The sequence below is a fragment of the Drosophila ananassae genome, chromosome 3L (genome assembly GCF_017639315.1).
Source record: "Drosophila ananassae strain 14024-0371.13 chromosome 3L, ASM1763931v2, whole genome shotgun sequence".
Classification (NCBI taxonomy): Eukaryota; Metazoa; Arthropoda; class Insecta; order Diptera; family Drosophilidae; genus Drosophila; species Drosophila ananassae.
Window position 1 is genome coordinate 20,967 of NC_057929.1, and position 18,410 is coordinate 39,376.

The 18,410-nt window shown below is 43.7% G+C and overlaps 2 protein-coding genes across 2 annotated transcripts; both read left to right on the plus strand.

Moving 5' to 3' along the window:
* Positions 1–750: 750 nt before the first annotated feature.
* LOC123257282 (uncharacterized protein DDB_G0283357-like) lies at positions 751–10,121 on the plus strand. The gene is made up of 2 exons (XM_044715803.1): positions 751–5,835; positions 6,296–10,121. The coding sequence occupies exon 2, from the start codon at positions 6,489–6,491 to the stop codon at positions 7,914–7,916; it is 1,428 nt and encodes a 475-aa protein (XP_044571738.1). The 5' UTR covers positions 751–5,835; positions 6,296–6,488; the 3' UTR covers positions 7,917–10,121.
* A 6,338-nt stretch (positions 10,122–16,459) lies between these two features.
* On the plus strand, positions 16,460–17,929 carry LOC123257202 (putative uncharacterized protein DDB_G0291608). Its single transcript, XM_044715280.1, has 3 exons — positions 16,460–16,743; positions 17,062–17,628; positions 17,905–17,929. Exons 1-3 carry the CDS (start codon positions 16,460–16,462, stop codon positions 17,927–17,929), a joined length of 876 nt encoding a protein of 291 aa, XP_044571215.1.
* The last annotated feature ends 481 nt before the right edge of the window (positions 17,930–18,410 follow it).

Here is an 18,410-nt window from a genome sequence, read left to right on the forward strand (position 1 = left end):
TACTCACCTGTGATATATTTTACCCATCCTGACGACATCCTTTGGACTCACCTGCACCTGTACCTGATTAGACCTAAATATAAAATAAAAACTACATTGACAACCGGAAGAAGAAGAAGAAACCAAAACAAAATATACTCACACGAAGACGCCACACTATGCCCACCCACACGACGATGCTTCTCACTTGCCTCACGCCAAATCCACTGCCCTCCAATGTTGTCCTCAAGTCGACGTCCTAAATGTTTTAAATATGCATAAAATCTTATAATTTGTCAAATTTATTGCATGTTTACCTTTTTTCCCAACGAGTGCTGCCACCCGCCTCCAACCCGACACAAGGAGTTGCCACCTGATGGGAAATAATACCAACTCACCCGCCAAGACGACCATGGGACAAATCGGCCATCCAAAGACGAATTAAAAGAGAAAGTTTCTCTCACCAGGAGCCCGCCACTTTCGGATTTCGAATGGGAGAGTCCCTCAGAGGAAAAGTTGCCTTCGGGGTAATATTCTGAGGGTCTCCCCCCCCATCTTCATCTCCATTACAATTCTTGGACCTGGTGGGAGCGGACCTGCCGCCAAATTAATTTATAAAAAGTGTAAAGCAATTATTGTTAAAAAAAATAAGAAAGAATTTTATTAAAAAAAAAAAGCTAATAAAATTAAAAACAAAGAACTCTATTTAATAAAAAACAATTACAAATCTAAAATACAAAAAAAATAAAAAAAAAAAAATAAAAAAAAAAAAAAAAAAAAAAAAACACTCTGGATGCCCCCTATTGGGGCAATTTTATATGATAATTTATTTCCTGACGACATCTCCAGCCATGGTGGATGCCCCCTAGTGGGTCATTATAATTATAATATTAATTTAGGGAAAATTATTCCCCCACCAGATGTTATATCTGTCGCCAGATCCTGGCGGCACTATCGTCCTGATTTTTGTCAACCTTGTCAGATCTAGCCAATGTCTTTCCGTTAATTCAAAGGACTCATAATCACACACATAAGCAACTTCACACAATGAGCCTGAAATTATCCATGTCCAAGGAACCAGTAAATCTCAAGTCAGGGAGATTTCTCAAATATTTTCTTTATTTAAATAATTGCCAATCGCCTAATAAATATCGTTACATTTAAAATGCAAATATTCATATATATATTGAGCCATAAAAATTTTCCAAAATCTAATAAGTATGATAATAAAACCCTCTGAGTCAGGGAAATACTCCATTCATGTTAATAATTTGCCAATTGCCAAGTAAACAAATTCTCATTTGATTTATTTTAAATAATTGGAAAAAGTTGCTATATATGTACATATGCACGTTCTGATTCCATCGTTCCCATGCAAGTAAATGTTCGTACTTTATTTTATTCTGCCATGTATGATCAGTCTCCGTGTGTTGATGCGAGCGAACGCAACCATTTTTTCCACGTGCTTTCTATGTGTTAAATTAATGCCGATTTAAGGCCAAAATCGTTAAAATTTAATATGAAATATTGGCCAACAGCCAAGGGCTGATAAACTAAAAGAAAAATTGAATATTTGTGCAATTTCCCCATTTACAAACATACATCTAAAGTGCAATATTTCCGTTTTCTTTTCTAGGGGAAAGAGAAGAAACCATAAAACATCGGCTGTGCAATTTTATTATTTTAATCTATTTTATTTTATTTTATTTTGTGTCATAGTGCAATTTTCGGGATTTAATTTTGCCAATTAAATCCCGCAATACATTTATGTCACACATACATATGCATGCTATTTATTTCCCCAACTTAAAACGTGATGGCCAGCTTAAGAGAGGATATAAAGATTGGTGAGTTTAAGAACAAAACCTTTTTTACTCACACATATTGATTTAACGCATCGCATCAATGGGTTTTAAGGGAGGGAATTTGAAACTCTGGGAAATACATACACATAGATCTACCCAAGTCACAAACCATAAAGTATTCACATACTTGGGATTTTGTTGCTAGCATACACATGTTGCTGCCAAAGTTATGCACATATATGTTGCTGCAACAAAACTATTTCCCCTTCCCCCCCCTGCCCTAATTGCACACACTAAATATTATAAATTGCACACTATTTTACTAATTGCACGCCATTACCTAATATTGCACAATTATTAACACGCACTAAACGAATCATTTGAGTCTAATATTTTATGATAACAAATGGGAAATTAATTCAACATTAAAACACCTATTAATTATTAACATGCCCCGAAGCGATTTTTATTCTTTATTTTCCTCATTTTGTTATCATTTACTAATTAATAAAATATCTGACACATTTTTTATGAATTTATGACCCGACTCTTTTTTATTTTATGAACTAATGAATGAACTCTTGAAACAACTTTTCCCAGCTCTCGTCTTGGCAAACCCAAGCTGGTGAACTTGACCAATATTATTTAGCCTTGGCCTGGCAAGCCTTGGCAATTGAATTTTGATCCTGCAGATTTTGAATATTATTGAAGAATCCTAAATATTTTCTTGAATTCCAGATGTCCCTGCTCTCGGCCTGGCAAGCCGAAGCAAACAATTTTATTTTGATCCTTTTTTGTGGTTTTTCTAGATTTTTCTTGTTTAGTAGTCTCTCTGCCTCTTGGTCTGGCAAACCAAAGCAGATGAGCTGATCTTGTGAATGATAATGGATGAATTTGGCCAACGCTTGTGCTTGGCCAAAATCTGAATCTCAATATTTTTGCCTCGGTCTGGCAAACCATAGCAAATTTATTTCTTTATCCTTAAGATTTTTCTAGAATAACCCAGTGCAATAATTTTCTGTTTACGGCCTGGCAAACCTAAACAGCTGATAGGATCCTGCAAAGTACAACTTTTGAATCTGGCCAATATTTATTGGTCAAATTTGGAATTCTGAATTTATTTTTGTTTTTCTCCGGTCTGGCAAACCGAAATAATTTATTTTATTGTGTGATGATTTTCCTGCTTTCTGGTCTGGCAAACCAAAAGCAGTTGTGCGAATTCTGCAGTAGTGATATTTACACTAATTCCGATCAACGAAATGTCAAGTTTGAGTTCCAAGAAAATCTGCCAACCCCTTTATTCAGATTGCAGTATGAAACGAATCCTGGATATCCTTGCCTATGGACTGGCACTCCTAGGCAACAAGCCAGATGCTGCATTCTGTTATTTCACGCATTTGGCCAACTAGCTTGGCCAAATTAGAATTTTTGCCGCCGCCTGTCCCTGCCCTAGATGGCCCATTCTGGGCAAAACAAGATGAAAGAAGGAAGTCCTGTTGACAGTCAATCCTGCTGTCGCCCGCCAACGAGCCAGTCCCAGCCGCAAGTAGCGGCCAAGTCTGGCCAAAAATCATGGCCCAATACAAATGAAGGATGTCCTCCTGGCAGTCAATCCTGCTGTCGCCCGTCAACGAGCCAGTCCCAGCCGCAAGTAGCGGCCAAGTCTGGCCAATAATTATGGCCCAATGCAAATGAAGGATGTCCTGCTGACAGTCAATCCTGGCCGTCATCCGTCAATGAGCCAGTCCCAGCCGCAAATATGCGGCCAAGTCTGGCCAAAAATCTTGGCCCAATGCAAATGAAGGATGTCCTCTTGGCAGTCAATCCTGGCTGTCTCCCGTCAACGAGCCAGTCTTAGCTGCAAGTAGCGGCTAACTCTGGCCATAAATCATGGCCCAATGCAAATGAAGGACGTCCTATTGGCAGTCAATCCTGGCTGTCTCCCGCAAGCAGCGGCCAAGTCCGGGCCATAATTTGGGCCCAATGCAAATGAAGGATGTCCTGAGGGCGACCAATCCTGGCCGCCCATTACCAATGAGCCCGACTCAGCCCCCAATTGTGGCCATGTCGGGCCATCCAGGCGTCCTCCATCCTCTGATGTCTTGGCCTGGAGGGCATCCACCGATCAGGATGCTGAAGATGTTTTGCACTCGCCCTGGATTGGAGATGACCCCCCCCCTGCCTGGATGAGGATGGCCTATTTGAAGGGCCCAACGCTGGACATCCTTCTCAATGGACTTTAGATAATTATTCTCATCTTGTTTGTCTCGCTAAAAGTCCTCCTCCAAATTCTTATCTTGACCAATCTTTGTTTAATATTTGTGTTCTCATCTCGTAAGAATCACACTGTTTTGTGATTCTTTTAATGTTAGACTTGACTCAAATTTTTCTGTTTTTTATTATTTTTGTTAATTTATGTTGTTTTTAGTTTCTTGTTTTTCATTATAAGATTCATGTAAATCAACTTGACAATAATAATTAACGTAGTTCTTGTTAGGCTAATGTCCTTGTCGGCCTGCTACAGCGGCAGCCACGGTGCAAAAATGTTGCTCAACAGAGTAATGGGACACCGTGGTCTGCCGCGCCAGCTGGCCGCCTTGGACCCAATTTGGAGGAGGTAGGGCAATAGGGACAACTAAATATTAGGCTAATGAAGGGCACTTCTCTGCTGTCCTGCCATTGCGGAACGTACGCTAAGGAGTGTGCAGCTAATTGTGTTGTGACGTTTCGCAATGGCAGGACCACTAGTTTAATGAATTTGCTAGAAATGTATTGCCCCGCTTTTAACGTCTTCTTAGTGTTGTGACTCTATTTTTTTTTTGCCCATGTTAAATTTTTTTTTTATAGAGCACAAAATGGACAAGCGGTGGCGCCAATTTACGAAGTGGAGAAGTGTCCTGTCTAGATGCATTAGTTAAGTTATGATAAGTATGCACTTGACAAATCCATGTTTCCATGTTTCCGTACCCTCAGGCCCGGTTGCTGCGTAGATATATACGGGCTGGTTAACCCATCTGTGAGTGAGTGTTCCTGGCAGTTGCTCAAAAAAGACGACCTTAGGGATAATGTTTATATTTAAATTGTTGAGTTTCTTGATTTTCCACTTTTTATTTTGTCCAAATTGTCCGTTTCACATTCTTGACAAGGAAAATCCATCCCCATTCATAACTATTCATCCCTCTGACCAACCCCAATTTTGCTCAGTGTAGCGCTTTTCTGACCAATCTTGGTCCTCTTTACTCTCCCTCTTCAAGAGAGAGTCTCACCAACACAGTCGTGTTGTGTAGTTGGTCGAGTGCGGACGTGCCTTGCGCCCCACTCTCAGTCACAGTCTCAGTCAGATCGTCGTGTTGTGTAGTTGGTCGAGTGCGGACGTGCCTTGCGCCCCACTCTCAGTCTCAGTCAGGCAGTCAGATCGTCGTGTTGATCAGTTGGTCGAGTGCGGACGTGCCTGCGCCCACTCTCAGTGTCAGCCCCAGTGTCAGTGTCAGTTTCAGTCCCAGTGTCAGTTGGCCGGTCGAGGGCTAACGTGCCCACGCCCCCGCCCAGTCCCGGCCGGAGCAGCCGCCAGGAGCGCAAGATCACTAGCCTCCAGAGCCTGATTTTCCGCCCGTGCTAGAGCCGCACACGCGCGCAGCAGCCGCGCCGAGGAGCCAGCCAGTAGGCCAGCAGGCCAGCGAGCCGTAAGCTAGCAAGTACCGCCACAGCCAATTGTACAAGCAGCCGTAAGAACAATCACATACACATACATATATATTTGGCGCCAATTATTGCGCACCTGTGTGTGTGCCTCATAACCGTTTATTCTGCAGCAACGGCATCATCACCAATTTTGGCGGCCAAGTACAGCCACGGCAAAGCATATTGCACAAAATTAGTCAATTTTTGGCAATTTTGGCGCAATTGGAAGCGTCGCACAAAAGGAGGAGCAGGAGAACCGCTATTCTATTGGGCATTTAAACGGCAGCCTATCTGGAGAGAGGACCCATCCCAGAGCAAAGAAAGGCGGAGCGAAGAAAACGAAAGATGGCAAAGAGAGGCTTAAATAAGGGTGAGTCTGACATTGCTACTCCCTTCAGCACTCTTTCTCCCTTTAGCACTCTCTTACTTAATATGCATAACGAAGACTCTCTTACTAAAGAGTCCTATCCTAAAGAGAATCCCATTAAAGAGAAAATTGCCAAAGAGAACGATATGCCTCTCTTAGACTCCCTTTCCTCTTGCTCTCCTCATCCCCACACACCAGCCAAAGATCCCGGTGCTCTCACTAATACTAAGAGCCAGAGCGCCAAGCGACAGCTCTCCACATCAACTTCGATCACTACCAGCGCATCCAAGCGGGCTCATGCTGATAACTCCTCCATTAAAATGCAAACAGTTATGGTGCTGCGCGATTTTTATACCAAATTAAAAGCTGCCTCTAATTCTAATGCTAATTTAAATAAAAATGCCTTTGCTGCGAAACGATCCCTACTTAATGACTTGTCTGCTAATGAAACTAATTGTGCTAGTTTGAACTCCAACAACAACAACAACAATAGCATCAACCTAGATGACATTTCTCCAACTGTTAGTGCTAGTTTGGATAGCCAGGATGCTCCTCATTTGGAGCCAGCCAGTATTGAGTGGGCGCGTATTCAGGCTCTGGTCCATTCTCCACCTTGGGTCACCATCAACAACAACAGCAACAGGAAGCCGAGCGCGATGAAGAAGAAGAAGGACTCACTTGGCAATCCTAAGCCATTTGTCCTTCTTAAGGATGGCGACTTTCCTCCGCTTCCCCCCCCAATGAAGACTCCGCTATTTAAAAGTAATTTTGCGCAGCAACTTTGTAGGGAAAAGGTGATGAACAGCAATAGCAACCAAAACAATAATAGTATTGGCAACAGTAACGGCAACAACAACAACCATGCCAATGGTAGCAGCGCTACGAGGAATAATAACAATTCAGCAAAGTTAGGTGCCGGTACTCCTAGGGTTAGATGGAAAGAGGCTCCGTCTAACAGTAACTCCAAATCGACGCCATCTTTCAGAGCCAAAACTACACCCATGCCAATTCCTAGGAGAACTTTCTCTAGGTCCTCTTCCACTTCTGCCAGTGTCTCTAGCCAGTTGACTCAGTGTCATCGGTGTCAAGCTTTCGGCCACTTCAAGAATGACTGCAGACGCAAATTCGTCTGCATGAAGTGTGCTGGCCTCCATCCTACAGTTGCCTGTCGAAAGCACAGGAATACGCCCCCTAAATGCTGTAACTGTGGCGGTCAGCATATCAGTGCGTATAAAGGTTGCCCCTTTTATTCCAATTTGAAACGCAAAGCGCTAGGGTATTCCAATGATAGGCAGTTGAAGGCCAGTCACCAACAATCTAGAAGACACTCTGACAGAAACAATCTTGCCAATTTGCAGCTGAAAAGTCGCCAATACCCAGTTCATCAGCAGAGTCACAACCAACAACAGAGACAGAATGCCAATTATTGGCAGCTATTGCAAGACAACACCCCATCAATTAGCAATAGAAGATCGTGGAATACTGAATCTAGGCCAAGGAAGAATCTTAACTACCGACAGAATTACAGACAGGACCGAAGGATCACCAATAGGAGAACCACTAGGCAACAGTCCGCCCCTAGTTATCCCATTTCCAGGTCAGCCAATAAGAATCCTGCTGAGGCTCACTTGGCTCGATTCCAGGCAAAACTCCTTGCAGAGCGCGCTAGGGAATCAGGTGAACCTAATGCTAGTGATAAACCTCTACACCTAGCTCTACAACCTGTTAATGAGGCCAATGCAACAAGTGCTATGAACATCAATACTAGGGGGCCTCAACACAAAGCTTCTTCTATCGCCAACAGTAATTGCTGCCACTTACAGCACCTAACGCAGTCCCTTGACGAGCTTAAGGCGCAACAGGACAAGACTCATGAAAGGCTGGACAAATTTGAGCGTCTTTTTAACAAACTCTTTAAATCACTTAAGAAAATTTCGGCCACGCTAGATTTAACAGGATTGTCCCTCAATTTGCACCTGGAAAGCGACCAAAGCGATCATTCCCTGCCTGGTGATCTCTTCGATACCACCGTTGGAGAATCTTACATGGAGATCAGCCTGGCCAATGACTCCAGGAGCGCCTGAGCCAGGATAATATGCGCCAGCCCCACCCGACTAGGCAGCAGACCATCATGGGTCTTTGGATTGGGCTCGGATTGCCGGTGGTGTTTTTGCTTTGCAGCTGATTGTTACTATAGTCCCAGGAAACACCGATTTCAAATTAACTACTGCCTTGCCACTCAGCTGCCGTCATGATTCTGTCCTCCAGTGGGGCCACTTTTCCTTCACCTGCAGGAAGTTGCCCAGTAGTAGGAATTGCCAATTGCAGAATTTTAGCTACGCCCTCCTAGCGCCACCTATGGGCGTACGTTTCGACCTCTTGTGAAAAAACCTCACCTGAGGGTCGAAATTTTTAAGGAGCACTGCCATTAAGTCTGGATGTCATCCAACACCAGCAGGATGATGCTGTGGACCAGAAAATGCCAATTGTTGAATTCTTGCCACGCCCCCTTAGCGCCACCATGGGCGTATGTATTGGGCACATATGAAAAATCTCATGTGTTGCCCACTACTTCTTGGGTATGGCAAAAATTTTATGGAACGCTGTTTTCCACCTCGGATGCTATTCAACACCTTCAGGAGGACCTTAAGGACTAGCCAACACCAATTATGGAATTTTTGCCACGCCCCCTTAGCGCCACCATGGGCGTATGTATTGGGCACATATGAAAAATCTCATGTGTCGCCCACTACTTCTTGGGTATGGCAAAAATTTTATGGAGCGCTGTTTTCCACCTCGGATGCTATTCAACACCTTCAGGAGGTCCCTTAGGACCAGGATACACCAACTCCGGAATTTTTGCCACGCCCCCTGAACGCCACCATGGGCGTATGTTTTGACCTCTTGTGAAAAAATTTCACCTGAGGGTCGAAATTTTGAAGGAGCACTGCCATTCAATTTAGATGTCATCCAATACCAGCAGGATGATGCTTAGGACTGGATTGGATCATTTGCAGAATTTTAGCCACGCCCTCCTAGCGCCACCATGGGCGCTTGTATTGGTCACATATGAAAAATCTCATGTGTTGCCCACTACTTCTTGGGTATGGCAAAAATTTTATGGAACGCTGTTTTCCACCTCGGATGCTATTCAACACCTTCAGGAGGTCCCTAAGGACCAGGATACACCCACTGCTGAATTTTTGCCACGCCCCCTTAGCGCCACCATGGGCGTATGTTTTGACCTCTTGTGAAAAAATTTCACCTGAGGGTCGAAATTTTGAAGGAGCACTGCCATTCAATTTAGATGTCATCCAATACCAGCAGGATGATGCTTAGGACTGGATTGGATCATTTGCAGAATTTTAGCCACGCCCTCCTAGCGCCACCATGGGCGCTTGTATTGGTCACATATGAAAAATCTCATATGTTGACCACTACTTCTTGGGTATGGTTAAAATTTTATGGCGCGCTGTTTTCCACCTCGGATGCTATTCAACACCTTCAGGAGGTCCCTAAGGACCAGGATACACCCACTGCTGAATTTTTGCCACGCCCCCTTAGCGCCACCATGGGCGTATGTTTTGACCTCTTGTGAAAAAATTTCACCTGAGGGTCGAAATTTTGAAGGAGCACTGCCATTCAATTTAGATGTCATCCAATACCAGCAGGATGATGCTTAGGACTGGATTGGATCATTTGCAGAATTTTAGCCACGCCCTCCTAGCGCCACCATGGGCGCTTGTATTGGTCACATATGAAAAATCTCATGTGTTGACCACTACTTCTTGGGTATGGTTAAAATTTTATGGCGCGCTGTTTTCCACCTCGGATGCTATTCAACACCTTCAGGAGGTCCCTAAGGACCAGGATACACCCACTGCTGAATTTTTGCCACGCCCCCTTAGCGCCATCATGGGCGCATGTTTTGACCTCTTGTGAAAAAAGTTCACCTGAGGGTCGAAATTTTGAAGGAGCACTGCCACTCAATTTAGATGTCATCCAATACCAGCATGATGATGCTTAGGACTGGATTGGACCATTTACAGAATTTTAGCCACGCCCTCCTAGTGCCACCACGGGCGTTTGTAATGGCCACACGTGAAAATTCACACTTGATGGTCATTTCCACTGGGTATGGCTGGAATGTTACGGGGCTCTATCATGCGTCCAGGATGACTACCATCGCCTGCAGGATGAAGCTAAGGACTGGTAAACATCAACTCCTGAATTTTAGCCACGCCCCCTTAGCGCCACCATGGGCGTATGTTTCGACCTCTTGTGAAAAATCTCACCCGATGGTCGAAATCTTGAAGGAGTACTGCTATTCACCCTGGATGACATCCAATACCAGCAGGATGATGCTTTGGACTGGATTGGACCAATTGCCGAATTTTGCCACGCCCCCTGACTGCCACTATGGGCGGCTACACTTGGCCATTTAAGGAATTTTTCCATTTTATAGCCACTTCTGTGGGGCTCTTCTGAAATTCTTTCCAGTCTCCCTCTGCTGACCTAATGCCACCCGACTCTCCTGTGATGATGCCATGGTCCTTTTAAGGACTCACAAAAATTCTTTTGCCGGCCACTATACAGCCCATTTTGGGCTGCTCACTGAATAAACTGTGATATTGTGTATACGTACATCCTTGACGACACCTAACATGGACGACAAGGCTAACTAACTCTAAGGACCTAAGGACTGACGAAGGTATTTACACTCTGGATGCCCCCTATTGGGGCAATTTTATATGATAATCTGTATCTTGACGACATCTCCTGCCATGGTGGATGCCCCCTAGTGGGTCATTATAATTATAATATTAATTTTAGGGAAAATTATTTCCCCCACCAAATGTCACATTTGTCGCCAGATCCTGGCGGCATTATCGTCTCGATTTTTGTCAACCTTGTCAGATCTAGCCAATGTCTTTCCGTTAATTCAAAGGACTCATAATCACACACATAAGCAATTTCACACAATGAGCCTGAAATTATCCATGTCCAAGGAACCAGTAAATCTCAAGTCAGGGAGATTTCTCAAATATTTTCTTTATTTAAATAACTGCCAATTGCCTAATAAATATCGTTACATTTAAAATGCAAATATTCACATATATATTGAGCCATAAAAATTCTCCAAATCTAATAAGTATGATAATAAAACCCTCTGAGTCAGGGAAAAACTCCATTCATGTTAATAATTTGCCAATTGCCAAGTGAACAAATTCTCATTTGAATTTATTCTAAATAATTGAAAAAGTTGCTATATATTTACATATGCACGTTCCGATTCCATTGTTCCCATAGCAAGTGAATGTTCGTACTTTATTTTACTCTGCCAGTCTCCGTGTGTTGATGCGAGTGAACGCAACTATTTTTTCACGTGCTTTATATGTGCTATAATTAATACCGATCCCATTGGCCAAAATCGTTAAAATTTAATATGAAATATTGGCCAACAGCCAAGGGCTGAAAACTAAAAGAAAAATTGAATATTTGTGCAATTTCCCCATCTACAAATTTATTTAAAGTGCAATATTTCCGTTTCTTTTAGGGGAAAGAGAAGAAACCATAAACATCGGCCGTGCAATTTTATTATTTATTTTTATTTTATTTTTATTTTATGTTATAGTGCAATTTTGGGATTTAATTTTGCCAATTAAATCCCGCAATATATGTATGTCACACATACATATGCATGCCATTTATTTCCCCAACTTAAAACGTGATGGCCAGCTTAAGAGAGGATTTAAAGATCGGTGAGTTTAAGAACAAAACCTTTTTTACTCACACATATTGATTTAACGCATTGCATCAATGGGTTTTAAGGGAGAGAAATTGTAACACTGGGAAATACATACACACAGATTTACCCAAGTCACAAACCATAAAGTATTCACATACTTGGGACTTTTGTTGCTAGCATTCACATGTTGCTGCCAAAGTTATGCACATATATGTTGCTGCAACAAAACTATTTCCCCTTCCCCCCCTGCCCTCAACTGCACACTCTGAATATTATAAATTGCACACTATTTTACTAATTGCACGCCATTACCTAATATTGCACAATTATTAACACACACTAAACGAATCAATCGAGTCTAATATTTAATGATAACAAAGGGGAAATTAACTCAACATTGAAACACCTACTAATTATTAACATGCCCCGAAGCGATTTTTTATTCACTATTTTCCTCATTTTGTTATCATTTACTAATTAATAAAATATCTGACACTTTTTTTATGAATTTATGACCCGACTCTTTTTATTTTATGAACTAATGAATGAACTCTTGAAACAACTCTTCCCAGCTCTCGTCTTGGCAAACCCAAGCTGGTGAACTTGACCAATACTATCCCGCCTTGGCCTGGCAAGCCTTGGCAATTGAATTTTCATCCTGCAGTTTTTGAATATTATTGAAGAATACTAAATATTTTCTTGAATTCCAGATGTCCCTGCTCTCGGCCTGGCAAGCCGAAGCAAACAATTTATTTTGATCCTTTGGTGGTGGTTTTCTAGATTTATCTTGTTTAATAGTCTCTCTGCCTCTTGGTCTGGCAAACCAAAGCAGATGAGCTGATCTTGTGAATGATAATGGATGAATTTGGCCAACGCTTGTGCCTGGCCAAAATCTGAATCTCAATATTTTTGCCTAGGTCTGGCAAACCATAGCAAATTTATTTCTTTATCCTTAAGATTTTTCTAGAATAACCCAGTGCAATATTTTTCTGTTTACGGCCTGGCAAACCTAAACAGTTGATAGGATCCTGCAAAGTACAACTATTGAATTTGGCCAATATTTATTGGTCAAATTTGGAATTCTGAATTTATTTTTGTTTTTCTCCGGTCTGGCAAACCGAAATAATTTATTTATCGTGTGATGATTTCCCTGCTTTTTGGTCTGGCAAACCAAAAGCAGCTGTGCTAATTCTGCAGTTGCGATATTTACACCAATTCCGATCAATGAAATGTCAAGTTTGAGTTCCAAGAAAATCTGCCACCTCCTTTATCCAGATTGCAGTATGAAACGAATCCTGGATATCCTTGCCTATGGACTGGCACTCCTAGGCAACAAGCCAGATGCTGCACTCTGTTATTTCACGCATTTGGCCAACTAGTTTGGCCAAATTAGAATTTTTCCGCCGCCTGTTCCTGCCCGAGATGGCCCATTCTGGGCAAAACAAGATGAAAGAAGGAAGTCCTGTTGACAGTCAATCTGGCTGTCATCCGTCAATGAGCCAGTCCCAGCCGCAAGTATGCGACCAAGTCTGGCCTTAATCATTTGGCCCAAAGCAAATGAAGGATGTCCTGTTGACAGTCAATCCTGGCTGTCTCCCGCCAACGAGCCAGTCCCAGCCGCAAGTAGCGGCCAAGTCTGGCTAGAAATCATGGCCCAATGCAAATGAAGGATGTCCTATTGGCAGTCAATTCCGGCTGTCACCCGTCAATGAGCCAGTCTTAGCCGCAAGTAGCGGCTAACTCTGGCCATAAATCATGGCCCAATGCAAATGAAGGACGTCCTATTGGCAGTCAATCCTGGCTGTCTCCCGCAAGCAGCCGCCAAGTCCGGGCCATAATTTGGGCCCAATGCAAATGAAGGATGTCCTGTGGGCGACCAATCCTGGCCGCCCACCACCAATGAGCCCGACTCAGCCCCCAATTGTGGCCATGTCGGGCCATCCAGGCGTCCTCCATCCTCTGATGTCTCGGCCTGGAGGGCATCCACCGATCAGGATGCTGAAGATGTTTTGCACTCGCCCTGGATTGGAGATGACCCCCCCCCTGCCTGGATGAGGATGGCCTGTTTTTGAGGGCCCAACGCTGGACATCCTTCTCAATGGACTTTAGATAATTATTCTCATCTTGTTTGTCTCGCTAAAAGTCCTCCTCCAAATTCTTATCTTGACCAATCTTTGTTTAATATTTGTGTTCTCATCTCGTAAGAATCACACTGTTTTGTGATTCTTTTAATGTTAGACTTGACTCAAATTTTTCTGTTCTTATTATTTTTGTTAATCTATGTTGTTTTTAGTTTCTTGTTTTTCATTATAAGATTCATGTAAATCAACTTGACAATAATAATTAACGTAGTTCTTGTTAGGCTAATTGTCCTTGTCGGCCTGCTACAGCGGCAGCCACGGTGCAAAAATGTTGCTCAACAGAGTAATGGGACACCGTGGTCTGCCGCGCCAGCTGGCCGCCTTGGACCCAATTTGGAGGAGGTAGGGCTATAGGGACAACTAAATGTTAGGCTAATGAAGGGCATTTCTCTGCTGTCCTGTCATTGCGGAACGTACGCTAAGGAGTGTGCAGCTAATTGTGTTGTGACGTTCCGCAATGACAGGACCACTAGTTTAAAAGAATTTGCTAGAAATGTATTACCCCGCTTTTTAACGTCTTCTTAGTGTTGTGACTCTATTTTTTTTTTGCCCATGTAAAATTTTTTTTTTATAGAGCACAAAATGGACGAGCGGAGGCGCCAAATTACGAAGCGGAGAAGTGTCCTGTCTAGATGCATTAGTTAAGTTATCATAAGTATGCACTTGACAAATCCATGTTTCCATGTTTCCGTATCCTCAGGCCCGGTTGCTGCGTAGATATATACGGGCTGGTTAACCCATCTGTGAGTGAGTGTTCCTGGCAACTGCTTAAAAAAGACGACCTTAGGGATAATGTTTATATTTAAATTGTTGAGTTTTTTTTGATTTTCCACTCTTATTTTGTCCAAATTGTCTGTTTACATTCTTGACAAGGAAAATCCATTCACATTTATCCCTCTGACCAACCCCAATTTTGCTCAGTGTAGCGTTTTCTGACCAATCTTGGTCCTCTTTACTCTCTCTCTTCAAGAGAGAGTCACACTAACACAGTCGTGTTGTGTAGTTGGTCGAGTGCGGACGTGCCTTGCGCCCCACTCCTAGTCACAGTCTCAGTCAGATCGTCGTGTTGATCAGTTGGTCGAGTGCGGACGTGCCTGCGCCCACTCCCAGTGTCAGCCCCAGTGCCAGTGTCAGTCTCAGTGTCAGATTTCGGTCGTGTCAGTTGGCCGGTCGAGGGCCAACTTCCCCACGCCCCCGCCCAGTCCCGGCCGGAGCAGCCGCCAGGAGCGCAAGATCACTAGCCTCCAGAGCCTGATTTTCCGCCCGTGCTAGAGCCGCACACGCGCGCAGCAGCCGCGCCGAGGAGCCAGCCAGTAGGCCAGCAGGCCAGCGAGCCGTAAGCTAGCAAGTACCGCCACAGCCAATTGTACACAGCAGCCATAAGAACATTGTACGAAACAGCCAATTACGTAAAGGAAACAAATAATAATTAGAACAAACAACTACAAAAAAAAAGAAAAAAGAGGTGTTTCTATTGACCTGAAATTGACCAAAAAATTGACCTAAATTGACCAAATATATACATGTAAAACCTACGAAACACGACATAAAAAAAAGCGAGACTCCTGACGACATATATATACACATAAAACGACACAAAAAAAAGGCACATTAAAAGACATATAAAAAGGCATATTTCACGACATATAAAAGGCAGATTAAATTACATATTAAACGACATATAAAAGGACATATAAAACGACATATAAAACGACACATATATATTTATATATATATTATTTAATTCCCGCCCAGCACATACACATACATATATATTTGGCGCCAATTATTGCGCACCTGTGTGTGTGCCTCATAACCGTTTATTCTGCAGCAACGGCATCATCACCAATTTTGGCGGCCAAGTACAGTCACGGCAAAGCATATTGCACAAAATTAGTCAATTTTTGGCAATTTTGGCGCAATTGGAAGCGTCGCACAAAAGGAGGAGCAGGAGAACCGCTATTCTATTGGGCATTTAAACGGCAGCCTATCTGGAGAGAGGTCCATTCCTGAGCTAAGAAAGGCGGAGCGAAGAAAACGGAAGATGGCAAAGAGAGGCTTAAATAAGGGTGAGTCTAAGATCATATCATTATGTAGTACTCCCCTCACAACTTCTCTCAGCTCTCTTAATAATGATGCTCTTACTAAAGAGAAAATTGCCAAAGAGAGCAACACTAAAGAGAGCTCTAATAGAAAGAGCACTACTAAAGAGAAGAGTAGGCTCCGCCTCTGTTCTTCCTCCTCCCCTTCTTCCGTCTCTCCCAATTCTAACGGATCTGATGCGCCCCCAACTCGTACTCTCAGAAGCTCTCTTAACAATCCTAAACGCAAGCATAGAAACACTTATGATTCGGTCACTATTAACGACACCAATTCTAATGCTACCTCGCGGCCGTCCTCTAGTAGTGACTCGGCACTCTCTCCCTATTCTAAAATGAAAAAGGTAGAGAAACGGAGAAAGAAAATCCTCATGGCCCTAATTAGATCGCGGGTTGAAAGGGCTAATGCAAAGAGATTACTCTCTGCCTCTGCTGCCCGTTTGATGAGCGACCCCAAGCGTCCCGTCCCTAATGATCCAGGACCAGCCAAGTCTCCTCTTCAACCCGGACCTTCTACTGCTGCTCCTTCTATTTCTACTGAAGGGGTCCCCCCTCCCCCCTCTGCTAATATTCAAGCGCCTGTCTTCAAGTGCAATTTCGCACAAAGCTACAACAGGGATAGAAAGTTTAATCTGGAAATGCAGCAGCTACAGCAACTTCAACAACAGCAACAACACCAGCAACCGCAGCTACAACAACAAACACCTAGTGTAGCCAATAATACCATTGTTGACGACCCGATGACTGGTGTTGATGGCCCCGTTGGCAATATAGATGGCGCCAATGTCAATCCCATCTCTGTGCCAACTCTCAACGCCACTCCTACTGTACCGTCACCCTCCTCTGCTGTAGCCCGTCCTGTTGCCCCCGCCGTTTCCTTGGCCATGGTTCCTTCCTCTACTTCGACCAATTCTACCAGCCAGTTAGCCCAATGCTACAAATGCCAAGGCTTTGGGCATTTCAAGTGGCAATGCAAGAACAACTTTTCTTGTATGAAATGCGCCGGCCCACATCCAACTCATGTTTGTAGAGGAAAGAGAATAGTCCCCGCCAAGTGCATCAACTGCAATGGGCCTCACATTAGCAGCTATAGAGGATGCCCCAAATACATGGAAATTAGGCAGCAGCTATTTGGGAGTCAGCCTTCCCATTCAGATGGCTCTTCTAGGCGCTTTCAGGGCAGATCTCAGAGGATTAGCAGTTCTCAGGCTTCTAATGCTAACTCAAGATCCACTCCTAGGACTAATGTTAGGCAGCAACGTAATCAGCACCAGCGCCAGCAACGTCATCAATGGCAACACCAGCACCAGCATCATCAGCGTCAGTACAGACGTCAGCCAGGGCGACATCAGCCCCCACAGAGGACAGGTAGCCTCAACTATTGGCAGCCGTTGCAGACTTATGACAGGAACTCTAATGGCCAGGCCAACTCTAGAAGTAGTCAGAACCCCAGCCAGCAGCAACAGGAACAGCCTCAAAATAGGATTGTCAGGAATCCCTTTAGAAGAAGTCAACCCAACAACTCCAATGCCTATGGCTCAGCTAGCCGAGCTAAAAACCCTGCTGAGGCTCACTTGACTCGATTCCAGGCTAAACTTAGGGCTGAGCGAACTGGAAACTTGGCTTACGTTCGTCAGCAGCGCTCTTCTACTCAGGTCACTCCTAATGCTAATCGTGGCCAGAGTCAGAGCCTTAGCCAGCAGAAGGGCAACTATGTGGAAGTCCAAAATAGCCAGGTGAACCAAATTCAGCAGAATTATGCCCAACTCCTGAAGCTGCACATTAGGACTCAGGCCAGACTAGATAAGTTAGAGAACTTATTTAATAAACTCTTTAATAAGCTGCTAACCTCTGCGGGCATTGCTTCGGCTAGGGAAGCTTCGCCTGACGTCCCCCTCGGGAATCGCGTCAAGAGGACTCGCTCTCATGCTAAGGATCATAGCGACTCTATGATTGCAGCAGGATTCTTCTCTGGCTCCATTAATGACTCAATAACGGAGGCGCTATTTGCTGATGGCCCACTTTATGTTTAATTTGCAGCTTGCCCAAATTTCTATCCCCTCACTTAAGGCTGTTTTTGAAGGGGCTCTGGATACGCTTCACCCTAGTTGGCAGCCAGCTGCATTTTATCCTTTTTCTTATTGGGCCGTATTTACTCCAAATATTACTAATCCTCCCGAAGTCCAACTCCTCTATTGTCCTCATTAATAACAGATTTGCTTCCTTCCGAGCGACTTTTGGACGAATTTGGTGATCCCGATTTTCACTTGGTATGGTTGAAAACGTATGGGACACTATTTTCCACTGTGGACGTCCTCCAACACCTTTAGGATGATGCTGTGGACCAGAAAATGCCAATTGTTGAATTCTTGCCACGCCCCCTTAGCGCCACCATGGGCGTTTGTATTGGTCACATATGAAAAATCTCATGTGTTGACCACTACTTCTTGGGTATGGCAAAAATTTTATGGAGCGCTGTTTTCCACCTCGGATGCTATTCAACACCGTCAGGAGGACCTTAAGGACTAGCCAACACCAATTATTGAATTTTTGCCACGCCCCCATAGCGCCACCATGGGCGTATGTATT